The sequence below is a fragment of the Pogoniulus pusillus genome, chromosome Z, assembly GCF_015220805.1.
Source record: "Pogoniulus pusillus isolate bPogPus1 chromosome Z, bPogPus1.pri, whole genome shotgun sequence".
NCBI classification, from domain to species: domain Eukaryota; kingdom Metazoa; phylum Chordata; class Aves; order Piciformes; family Lybiidae; genus Pogoniulus; species Pogoniulus pusillus.
Genome location: NC_087309.1, coordinates 88,698,424 through 88,711,400, shown reverse-complemented (window position 1 = coordinate 88,711,400; position 12,977 = coordinate 88,698,424). Strand labels below are relative to the sequence as shown.

Here is a 12,977-nt window from a genome sequence, read left to right as displayed (position 1 = left end):
AGGCTGAGGGACCTGGGGCTTTTTAGTCTGGAGAAGAGAAGACTGAGAGGAAGTTTAATAAATGTTTATAAAGATCTAAGGGCTGGTCAGGGGTGGGGGGGACAGGCTCTGCTCACTTGCTCCCTGTGATAGGACAAGGAGCAATGGGAGTAACTTGCAGCACAGGAGGTTCCACCTCAACACAAGTTGGAACTTCTTCACTGTAAGGGTCACAGAGCACTGGAACAGGCTCCCCAGAGAGGGTGTGGAGTCTCCTTCTCTGGAGACTTTCAAGGCCTGTCTGGATGCATTCCTCTGTGATCTACACTAGATTGTGTGGTCCTGCTCTGGCAGAAGGGTTGGACTCAATCTCCTTGGGTCCCTTCCAACCCCTAATATCCTGTGAGTGCTGAGCCTGGAGAAGAGCAGCCCCAGAGGTCATCTGATCCATGCTGAGCAAGAGAAAAAAGGGTAGGGGGCAAGAGGATGAGGCCAAACATCCTGTCACTGGGCACCACTGACAGGACAAGGAACAACGAGCACAAACTGGAACCCAGGAGGTTCCACTGGAATTGGAGAAGCTTTTATTTCCTATGAAAGTGCAGGAGACCTGGAGCAGGCTGCCAACAGAGAGGTGGTGGAGTTTCCTTCCCTGGAGATTCCAACCCCACCTGGCCATTGTGATGCTCTGGGTACCCCTGCTTTAGCAGAAGGATTGGACTGGATGATCTCCAGAGGTCCCTTCCAATGCCTACTATGCCCACTTCCAAACTATTTGTGTCTCCCCCTATGCAAATTACATGTACTCTCACCACAAATTAGACAAGTGCACTCTACCACTGAACTAAAAGCAATGCCACACAGGAAAAGTTTAATGATGTAGTTCTAAGAGAAAAGACATCTCCAGGGAGACCTTCTTGCAGCCTTCCAGCATGTAAAAACACCTCAAAGAAACCTGGTGATAGACTTTTAGCTGGGCCTGTTGTGACAGGTCAAGGGGTGGTGTTTTGAAACTAAAAGAGGGAGATTCAGACTGGACGGAAAGAAGAAATGTCTGACACTGAGGGTAGTGAGTACCTGTCCCAGGTTGCCCAGAGAGAGATGGGAGATGTCCCATCTCTAGCACCATTTGAGGTCAGGTTGGATGGAGCTCTGAGGAGCTTAAATTGGTTGCAGATGTCCCTTCTGACTGCAGAGGTCCTGGACTAGATGACCTTTAAAGGTTCCTTCCGACACAAACCAGTCTAGCATTCTATGATTCTGTTTCAAGAGGCAAGGTTAAAATTCAGTGTGGATCTATGAGACTGACATGTTGAACTGCAGCTGTGCTACTGCACACAAATGTTTTTGTCACAATCAGATTCAAGTGTTCATCTCATTTTGATCACCAGTGAAAGTTTCACTTTTGCACTACCCTTAGGTTTTGCTTCCCTCCCCCTGTAAAACCTACTACAGTTGTCATATCCTCAACACACAGTATTCCCCTGCACTATTCAACAGTCAGTAAAACATTTTTCTGCTTCCAATAATGACCTCATTAGCAAGGTAGTTAATTATCCATCTCCTTCTGGCCAGGTTCTAAGCACTGGCTAGAGAGATACAACTTTCTGCAAGGAACCACAGACTGGTTCAGGTAGAAAGGGACCTTCAAAGCTTATCTAGTCCAATACTGCTTCAGTCAGCAGGTATGTCTGCAAGTAGAGCAGGTTGCTGACAGCCACAGACAACCTCCCTGGGATGCAGCATCTAACACCTCTTCACAAAGCAGCAAGGAGGAAAGGGACCTGGGGGTACTGGTAGGTAGTAGGCTGAAGAGGAGGCAGCAGTGTGCCCAGGTGGCCAAGAGAGCCAATGGCATCCTGGCCGGCATCAGGAACAGTGTGGCCAGTAGGACAAGGGAAGTTATTCTTCCCCTGTACTCAGCACTGGTCAGGCCACACCTTGAGTCCTGTGTCCAGTTCTGGAGCCCTCAATTCAAGAGAGATGTTGGGGTACTGGAACGTGTCCAGAGAAGGGTGACAAAGCTGGTGAGGGGCCTGGAACACAAACCCTCTGAGGAGAGGCTGAGGGAGCTGGGGGTGTGCAGCTTAGAGAAGAGGAGGCTCAGGGGTGACCTCATTGCTGTCTACAACTGCCTGAAGGGACATTGTAGCCAGGTGGGGGGTGGCCTCTTCTCCCAGGCAACCAGCAAGAGAACAAGGGGACACAGTCTCAAGTTGTGCTGGGGTAGGTGTAGGCTGGATGTTAGGAGGAAGTTCTTGCCAGAGAGAGTGATTGGCATTGGAATGGGCTGCTCAGGGAGGTGGTGGAGTCACCGTCCCTGGAGGTGTTCAAGAAGAGCCTGGATGAGGCACTTAGTGCCATGGTCTAGTTGACTGGATAGGGCTGGGGGATAGGTTGGACTGGATGATCTTGGAGGTCTCTTCCAACCTGGCTGGTTCTATGATTCTATGATTCAGGAAACATGGGACATACTTGTTTCATAAAGACCAGTATTAAATAATGAGTCTGCAAGTGAACTCTCATGTAAATTATTCTTTTTATTTAAATGCTGCAGTGGAGTAAACTGATATCAGAGGCTTTACACAGACAGAAGTTCTATGCTAGGCCTGATCTGTTATGTCAATTAAAATGTCTACAGCTAATTAGAAAACCATAAGCTCTGGTATGTCTGCAAGGTGGACATTTAGGAAGTTCTGCTGTGTTAATTTAAGGATTCCATTTGAGGATTAAATGCAGCTAACAGGTGAGTAAATTCAGGACTCCTGTCTGCTTACGTGACAGATGTCATCTCCTTCACCTCCAGGCCACATATGATTGAGTCTCTGAATCAAAATGTACTCTTGAGGTTTTCCTTTTTAAATACCATTCCCCTTTCAAGGTAAAAGGTGAGTTAACTTATACTAAGCTTTGAAGTAATTTCTCCTTTCCTCTGACAAAATCATTATTAAGGCACATAAACCCTTTCAGAGCCTGAATTAATTGGACCATGACACAACACTTACACAACTGGCTTGTGCTGCTTCTACCAGAAGTCCATTCTGCTCAACATAACAGATGTCACAGAATGGGTTGGATTGGAAAGGATCTTAAAGATCATCCAGTTCTAACCCCTTGCCATGGGTAAGGACACCTCCCACTAGCCCAGGTTGCTCAAGGCCTCATCCAGCCTCGCCTGCAACACCTTCAGTGAGGGGGCACCCATGACCCCCCTGAGCAACCCGTTCCAGTGTCTCACCGCCCTTACACAGGTGAATTACCCAAGTGAATATGCTTCTGTTTCACCTTGTCTGTGTTAAGAAAAAGCAACCAAACTTCAGGAGATGTCTGAGGAAGGGGTTAAACCACAGATTTCCACTGCAGATGCACCAAAGAAATCCATCTTCACCTATTCTGGTTAAAGAGCAGGAAGATAAAGGTAAAGGGAACAGACACCTAACACACATATATATGAACATATAGGCACACTTTTAGCCTCTCTATGTGTCACCTCCAGTGTATAAATGCTTAAACTGAATAAAAACCAAAATCATAAATACAAAGTGCCAAACAAATGGCAGCTTTACAGAACTGGTGCTCCAGTAGGGTTCTGGATTACAAAACCAAACCAAAACAAAAAACAAACAAGGAAAAAAGGTACAATTCTCCCTAAAACCCACTGAAGTTGAGCTAACTAATCACTATTTTCAGACAGGTGTTCACAGCCTATTTCCTTAATTTTTTACAGACATGACCAATAACTGAAAAAGCAAACATAAGAATGGCCAGGAGCTGAAACAGAAGTGCACACAGTAGTCAGAAGGCAAAGCAATTCCCCTGCTGTGCTAAACTGGAGCAAGGGTTAATCTGAACAAGCTGTCCCCAAGAGATGGTGGACACATCTGGTAGGAGAGCAAAGGGAATTCACTGAATATGCAATTTAATGACAAATGCAGCTTTGGATGAATTTAATCCATCAGCAGACCTGAAACCCAACTTTTGACAGGGCTATAAAAGAAAAAAAAAAGTTAATGTTGTTTGCTGTATCACTGTTCCTAATCCCAACCTGAAATGAAGCTCAGACCCTCCTGTCCATTCCCAGCACTTCCACAAGACCTGCAAGTCACAGAATGGTCTGGGTTGGAAGTAACCTTTACATTCAGACAGTCCAACTCTTTTGCATTGAGCAAGATCCTCTGGCCCTGCTCCAACAGGTCCCTGTCTGTGCTGTGCTGAGGATTCCAGAGCTGGCCCCAGCACTGCTGGGAGGGCCTCAGCAGAGCACAGCAGAGGGAGAGAATCCCCTCCCTGCCCCTCTTGTCCATGCTGCTGGGGATCAGCCCAAGACAGGACTAGGTCTGAGTGGGACATCTCCCACTAGACTAGGCTGCTCAAGACTTCATTCAACCTGGCCTACTTGGTGCCATGGTCTAGCCTTGAGCTCTGTGGTAAAGGGTTGGACTTGATAATCTGTGAGGTCTCTTCCAACTCAGATGATACTGTGATACCTCCAAATTTATCATTTCTTAGGTGAAATTTATAGGACCTGAAGAAAAAAAACTCAGATTAAGATACTTTGTTTGGGGTCTAATATTTCACTATTACAATTTTGTAATCATAAATATTTATTTCAATTTTGGTTTCTGTAAATCTGCAGAGATAGAGTTTGGAAAGTAGAAACTACTCTTTTCCACCCTGAAATGCACCTCCTGAAACCTGCTGCAGCACTCCCAGTAAACAAGCTGAAAGTGGTTACAATCATGATTTGTATCACCATGGAAATCAGAAGCTCCATCTGTGAGCCACAGCCACACTGCACTTTCTGCTGGACATCAAAGATGGTCTCTTACCCAGAACAACTTACAGCCTGCAAATGGGGCAAGAGATAAGATGGATTAACACACAGAGGCTGAGAAGGAAGAAGACACAACATCAGAGTACCATAGAACTGTAGAATACTTTTGCTTGGATGTAACTTTTAAGATCATCCAGCACTGCCAGGTCACCACTAAACCATGTCCCTCAGCACTACAACTACACAGCCTTGAAACCCCTCCTGGGATGGGGACTCCACCACTGCCTTGGACAGCCTCTTACAGTCCTCAACAACCCTCATGGAGAAGAAATTGTTCCTGATATCCAGCTTAAACCTCCCCTGGTGAGACTTGAGGTCCTTTCTTCTTGTCCTGTCACTTGTTCTTTGGGAGAAGATATCAGCCCCCACCTGGCTCCAACCTCCTTTCAAGGAACTGTATAGAGCCAGAAGGTCTCCCCTCAGCCTCCTTTCCTCCAAACTAAACAAACCCAGGGCCCTCAGCTGCTCCTCACTAGCCCTGTTCTCCAGTCGCACCACCAGCTTGGCTGCCCTTCTCTGGATGTGTTCCAGTCCCTCTATGTCCTTCTTGGAGTGAGGAACCCAAAACTGAAGCTTGGATTCCAGGTATGGCCTTACCAATGCCCAGCAGATGTGGACAATCCCTGCCTGGGTCTCGCTGGCCACACTGTTGATGATCCAAACCAGAATGCTGCTGGCCTTCCTGGCTACCTGGGCACATGCTGGCTCATCTTCACCTATTGTCCATTGTCAGGGCATTGAGATTGATGATCTGTGAGATTCCTTCCAATCTAAAAGAGGACCATGAGGCACCACTGACCAACAGTTCAACCAAACTTAAACCAGCTTCAAATACAGAAAAAAGCACAGATTTAGGTGAGGCTGAAGCTACTCTAGAACCCAGCAGCTTTAGCCACTTCTGTATTTAGGTTCTTAGTCACAAAGAATGTGTTCAGGAACTGCATACAAAGGTTTTGTTCCATTTCAGACACATTTTAGATGAAGAGAAAGGTTAAAGATCTGGATGCTTTCTACGGCCTCACATTCAGGCAGGTCAAAACACCATGATTACAGAGACAGATGATCAACAAGAAGAAAGATGAACATGCAGAATAGGGAATGACATCTCAGATCTACATTTTCATTATGGTCAGAATGAGCAGGCAACTGAACATTGACTCAGCACCAGGGAGACAGACAAGGATGTGGTTATGTACCAGACCCCTGACACATCATGAAAAGGCTCTGGAAGGCAGAAACAACAAGCCTGAAATAGAAAAAAAGAGTTGGCAGAAACGTAAAAAACAGACAGATTGTTAGTAGGTTTTTCTGTGTCTCTGCTTTGAGATGTTTTAATCTAGATATCACAAACCAGGCTACATACAACTGAAGAGAAAAAAAGATATGGACATCACAGAATCCCAGACTGGTAGGGGTTGGAAAGGACCACGGGCAACCATCCAGTCCAACTCTCCTGCTAAAGCAGGGGCACCCACAGCTTGCCTGGGATCATGTACAGACAGGGTTTGAAAGCCTCCAAAGCAGACATTCAACTCTACATTAAAAGCTAAACACGAAAAAATAGTTTTCTTGTAAAAATCATTCAAGTGCTCGTCCTGCTTTGAGCTGGGCCAGATATAGCTCTGCTCAGTGCTGTGGCTTCCCTGCTCAGTGAGGCACTTTCTGCAGTTCAAGGCAGGTTTGCACAGCCAGGGACTGCTCCTAGCAGTGACCACACTGATGGGGACAGCTCCTGTAAAGGGCTGGCTGCAGAAAGGTTCTGACTGAGACATGCTCTTCGGCACACCAGGTGCACTGCCACAGCTTGTGCACCACCTTGAGGGGCAGGAAGGCAGAAGTGGTACTTGTGGGGAGGAGCGGACAGGACAGGTGACTCTCAACTGCCCACCAAGGGATTGCAGCCTATGGATGCAGTCTTCATGAGAAAGATGAGGGATTATCCAGGGTCAAAGTCAAGTCTCTTCTTCACTGGCTGGTGCCCCAGAAGGAATTTGTCCCTTCTGACTTTGATCCTGACCTGTGCGTTCATAAAACCAGTTACTCCCACCTGCTGCTGAATCCAGTCTGAGACTTCCCTAGTGCCTGCCCTCAGCATCATTAGTGCCAATGCATCGTTGCCATCAGGTGCTGGGTTCCATACTGGTTTGCATCTCTTTGCCTCTATTCCTTAACATTGTTGTTCTTTCCATCCCAGCTGGGCTAGTTTCTTACCTCACCCATCAGTGTCTTTCCTTTGTTTTCTCTCTCCTCCCTTTGAGAAGCAGAGGGGCTCATGGAGAGCCTCTGAACTTGTTTAGCGGATGCAGCTCTGACTCTTGACATGATCCTATCAACTAGAATGTAGCACCAAAAGAAGTAAACAGACACAAGCTCTTGCATGTGCAGCTCACAGATGTAGACCACCAGTCATCAGATGCCTTCAAGCACTCCAAGGCCAAATGAGACAATGCAGAGTGGAATACTGACATGGTAAGAAGCCAGTAACAGTCAGGAATGTTGGTCTAGTCCCACCCAGTGTGTGCACACATGAGAAAATGAGTCACTGTTGACCCTACACACTGAATTCTGCACTTTGTGTTCGTTGCAAAACAGAGCATTTGTGGGGGGTCAGACTGTCATGGTGATTGCTTACATGAGTAGTGAAGATAAATCCAGCTCCTGCCTATTCTTAGCTTCTTACAGGTCCAGTGTTGTGCCAATTATATCTATAATTACAACAATACAAAGTCACAGAATCCCGGTATGGTGGTGGTTGGAAGGGACTTTGGGAGATCTTCTACCTCACACCCCTTGCTAAAGCAGGGTCAACATGACCTAAGTCAATTTGCTTGCCATCATGAGTTTAAGAAACTGGGATATCTTAAACTATAGAGTACGGAAAAAAGGTGTCTCAACGTGGTTATCTGTGGATCACAAACTGCCACATGCCACTAATACACAAAAAAAAGAAGGAAAAAAAAAAGGGATTTAAAAGTAGCAACAACTTCTCTGGTTGCCCAGAAAAGTCATGGAGGCTCCAAGCCTGGAAGTTTCCAAAGCCAGGATGGATGGGACTTTGTGCAACCTGAAGGTGTCTCCTGCCCATGGCAGAGGGCTGGAACTAGATGATCTTTAAGGTCTCTTCCAACTCAAACCATTCTGTGATTCTATGAATTCTATGAAATTTTTGAAGGGAAGTTGGTTCAGTATAACATAACATCAAGGGCAATATAATTAGCAATATCATTCTAATCAAGGTATTTTACAGAAAGGACAGAGAAAGGTACTGGGAGACAATTTATATGCAGAGGCCAAAGGAAGGAGATGAAACTGATGTGAGGATTTTGGTTTCAGTGTTATGGAGCACATGGGGGCGGGGGCCAGGAAAAAGGTTACAAAGGAGGAGAAGCAGAAGGTTAACTGTGGAAAAGGCTAAAGTTCTGCTCATCTCATGTATAATTATCAGTCCTTGCTGAATCACAAGGAAGGAAAGAAGAGGGTGGATTTAAAATTTAGTGCTCACAGGGGTTTGTTGATCTGCTGGTGCTGTGAGCATGGCTACAAAACATGCACAACAGAACACATGTTAATGCAGGGCAAGGTGGTATCAAGTTAAAGAGTACCTGATTAATAACACAATAATTATTGTAAGCCTCTAAATGTCGAATGAAAAAATCAGTGATTTTTAAACCCAAGCTGACAACTCTTTTCATCCCAAAGAGATCACATTTACACCGGGTCAGTAAACTTATTTTTAAGCATTATGTGGTATTTAAAAGAGACAGAGCAACAGAGGAGTACATTTTCAATTCCCCCATCCTGTAAAGGTTACGAAATACACAGAAACAACACAACATCAAAACCACCTCTAAGTTTAATCTGTTCATTGTTTAAAATCTGCTTCTGTTCCACAACAGATGAAAGATATGTGCTGATGTCTTCCAGTTTGGACAACACTCTACTGCATGCCTGATGCTACATGAAACTGTCAAGGGTAAAGGCTGGGCACTAAACAGGTCAGAGGCTCTCTATAAATCCTTTTCCATTCCCAAAGTGAAGAGGAAGAACAGAAGGGACAGAAGTCTCCTAGAACACCACCTTGACTCTGGTGATCCCTCAGCTTTCTCCTAAAGATAACATCCATGGGCTGCAATCCCTTGGTGGCTAGCCCAGGTCATCTGTCCTGTCCACTCCTTCCTACAGATACCACCTCTGCCTTCCTGCATCCTAGGGTGGTGCACAAGCTGTGGCAGTGCCCTTGGTGTGCCCAGGAGCATGTCTCAGTCAGAGCCTTTCTGCAGCCAGCCCTTGGCAGGAGCTGTCCCTCGCAGTGACCACACTGATGGGAGCAGTCCCTGGTTGTGCAAATCTGCCCTGAACTGCAGAAAGTGCCCGGTTGAGCAGAGGCTGAGCAAGGAAGCCACAGCACTGAGCAGAGCTAGCTCTGCTCTAGCTCAAGCCAAGCCAAAAGCCAAAGGATTTCAAGGGGTTAATTCAGAAATACTATGGATGGCATTTACACTGCCAGTCCTACTGTGTCCAAGTTTCACCTATAGTCCAACATCACACAGAGGCAAATAATCAGACACAAAAAACATTACTCAGCAGCCTGGGCACAAACAGAACAAACATTTCTATTTTACAATGCAAAGTGGCACTTTTTTCCCCTCTTTCTTTCCCAAGCAGCTCATTAGAAAGCTCCTTATAAAGGCTCTTTTGCTTAAAGCTTGAACTCAAGATCCTTAATTCACGGGGAGAGGAGATGGCACTTGAGGTACTTGTGAAAGAAGCAAGAAAACAAACGTAGGAGTAAACCAAGGGAGCTCTTAAGAGAACAAGAGGAGTGAAGAGGGTGAAAGTGGAGGAAGATTCAAGAACAGACATAGGTAGAAACTTTAAAGGTTTGCATTAAGGAATATAAACCTAATACACAAGAAGGAAAAAGTCATGGGGGGAAACATTATCAGAGGAGCTACAGAGTGGTAGACTTTAGAAGCCAAACCAGTAACCAGAGGAAGAAAAAAGACAATTTTGAGGCAGAAAGACACTCAAATAGTTAGAACCAAGCAGCACAAAACCCACCAGATAAGCAGAGGCATCGAAACACACAGCGACAACAAGCAGGAGTACAAACCACCCACTGAAAATTGCTTCAGAAAAAAACAAAAACATTTCAAGAGGAATTTTCTCCAGCAATTGAGAAGTAGGAAGAGAATGTACCTGTTGTGACTCTCAAATAAAAAGGTTGTAGGGAACTATTTAATTAAACCTCTGTTTAACTGCAAACCAAGCAGCTGCTTTCTGATGCATTTATGTTCCAGGCAGAGCTCAGCTATGGCAGTGGTCTACTCAGTGTGTAAACTGAAAACCAAAAGAAATGTTCCAGCAGCATACTTAGCTGTGTGTAACCTCATCACAAGTAGCAGCCATCTGTGGCCAAGAGGTGCTCTTTTACTGCCTCCATGAGGAAATCCACCACACTGTCACAAACTGGGAAGTGTTTTCTGGCAGAATGCTTGCAGCTTGAACTTTACTGTTCCCTAAGGATGCTGCCAGAGAATGGATTTCACAACAGAGTAAAATAAGTAGCATCAGTTTTAACAGCAACTGGCTTGTAAGGTGTTATGTATCACAGAAAAAGAAAACAATATTTATCTTTACTGCTAGCAGTACATTGTGCTTTGTTCTCATTACATGGAAGAGAACCTTTAGGAAGAGATTTTATGTGTGACACACACACCACTAGAACACATCGGTGTGGGGAAAGGAGAAAGCACCAACCCAAAAACAGTATATGGTGTAGCAACCACAGTACAGAGGATAACAACCAAACAAAACATCTTGTCACCTCTTTCACGCTCTTCTAGTGTTCTTGCCAGAGAGAGTGATTTGCCATTGGAATGGGCTGCCCAGGGAGGTGGTGGAGGCACCGTCCACTGGAGGTGTTCAAGAAAAGCCTGGATGAGGCACTCAGTGCCACGGTCTAGTTGACTGGATAGGGCTGGGTGCTAGGTTGGACTGAATGATCTTGGAGGGCTCTTCCAACCCGGTTGATTCTACGATTCTATGATGTTTCTACATCAAACAGTACCCCCAGAAGCTAGTCATGCTATGCATGAAAAAACATTACTTCAAAACCTGCTGGGAAGGGCACAAACTGGAATATGTCACAAAATTTCTTATCTAGGTCTTTCTCTCACATCACAGGATCCTTGGGATGGGACCTTGAAACCATCTAAGTACAATCTTCTACCATATCCAGTGAGTGACTGTAAAGAACATGCTCATAAAGTACATTGTAGAATCAAAGAATCACAGAATGTCAGCAACTGGAAGGGACCTCCAGAGGTATTGAGTCCAACTTCCTCACCAAAGCAGGATCACCTAAGGTAGGTCACCCAAGAATGCATCCACGTAGGTTCTGAAAGTCTCCAGAGAAGGAGAATGCACAACACCTGGGCAGCCTGCTCCAGTGCTCCAGCACCCTCACCATGAAGAAGTGTCTCCTCACGTTGAGGTGGAACCTCCTAGGTTCTAGCCCATAACCATTGTTCCTTGTCCTGTCACTGGCCAGTGCTGTCACCCTCAAAGCAAAGAAGTTTCTCCACAACTTGAAGTGGAACCTTCTGTGTTTCAGCTTGTAACTGCTGCTCCTCATACTGTACGAAACTTGAAGAATGATAATTATCCACTCATGGAACCACAAAACGGTTTGGATTGGAAGAAACCTTTAGGGATTATCCAGTCCAACACCTATGAAGACAACAGAGACATCTGCAACTAGAGCAGGTTGCTCACAGCCCCAGACAACCTCACCTGTGATGGCTCCAGGGATGGGGCATCTCCCACTTCTCTTGGCAACCTGGGACAGGCTCTCACCACCCTCACTCTCAAACATGTCTTCCTTCTCTCCACTTTAGTGGAGAATTTCAGTTTCAAACCATCACTCCTTGGCCTGTCACAAGAGCCCTGAGAAAAAGTCTGTCCTTAGCTTTCTTCTATGCCTCTAAGTCTTGAAAGACCACTCACTCTGGAGCCTTCTCTTCTCCAGGTTGCACAAGCTCAACTCTCAGCCTGGCCTTCCAGCAGAACCCTTCTAGTCCTGCCAGCATTGCTGTGGCCTTCTCTGGCCCTGTTCCAACATATCTTAACAAAAGAAATACAGGGACTAAGTGTGACTTCCACTGTATGCTGTCTTACAGGCAACCCTGCAGCTAAAACTGCTTCAGGTTCTACTATATTGCAAGATTACAACCCTCACAAGCCTGTGGGTAGCTATTCTGTGCACACTAGCACAAGTTGTTGAAACAGAAATGGGCTTCAGGAGTGTGTGTAGGAGAGATCACAAAGAAGCTGTCTTCCTAGGTTTGGAAATGCAGTTTACAGACAAACAGACTCACTTGCCACCCCCGAAGCGATGCCGTAGAGCAGCCCTCCTCCGTCTGTCTGCTGCTGGAAGATGTGGGTCCCTGGGGGAGGGCTTCTCTCTTGTCTAATGAAATTGTACAGCAATGTTTTCACAAGTCTGCTGGTGTATGGGAGGCTGAAATGCAAAAGAAAACAGGTTTAGTTGACTCACAGCTTGAAAAGTTTGGCACAGTAAACCCACAAGGCAGGGTACAAAGGCTGGCGCTTGGCATGCAGTGCAGGCAGTAACTCTCCCAGTCTGGACCAGACTGGAAAGGGAAATAACATTGAGGTCTTGCTCATGCAAAGATGTACTGGTTACAGCAGGGCTCTGCAGGAGCACCTTCCCCAGCAGGACCATGGAAATTATTTAGAGTTTTCCTCCTTCAATATAATTTTTAAATCAATCACTTAGGTTGTGGAATAGTTCTATTATTTTCCTTCAAGACACAACTGAAGAAATATCTATGCAAAGAAACAGAATCACAGAATGCTGGGGGTTGGAAGGGACCTCCAGAGAAGGACACTCCACAACCTCTCTGGGCAGTCTGCTCCAGGGCTCTGGCACTCTCACAGTGAAAAAGCTTTTCCTTATGTTCCTGTGGCACCTCCTCTGCTCCAGCTTTCACCCACTGACCCTTGTCCTATCACTGGGTATCCTTGAGAAGAGCCTGGCTCCATTCTCCTGACACTGCCCACCTCCCTCAGCCTGTCCTCACAAGGGAGATGTTCCATTGCCTCCAGCACCTTTGTGGCTCTGCACTGGACTCCTTCAAGC

The 12,977-nt window shown here is 45.9% G+C and overlaps 1 protein-coding gene across 2 annotated transcripts in view; it reads right to left on the bottom strand.

Moving 5' to 3' along the window:
* Positions 1-12,977, bottom strand: part of DYM (dymeclin) — a 265,771-nt gene that overhangs the window by 201,161 nt on the left and 51,633 nt on the right. For both annotated transcript variants that reach the window (XM_064176432.1, XM_064176434.1), the window contains exon 8: positions 12,193-12,335. In XM_064176432.1, coding sequence (XP_064032502.1) covers positions 12,193-12,335 — 143 coding nt within the window. The remainder of the gene's footprint in view (positions 1-12,192; positions 12,336-12,977) is intronic.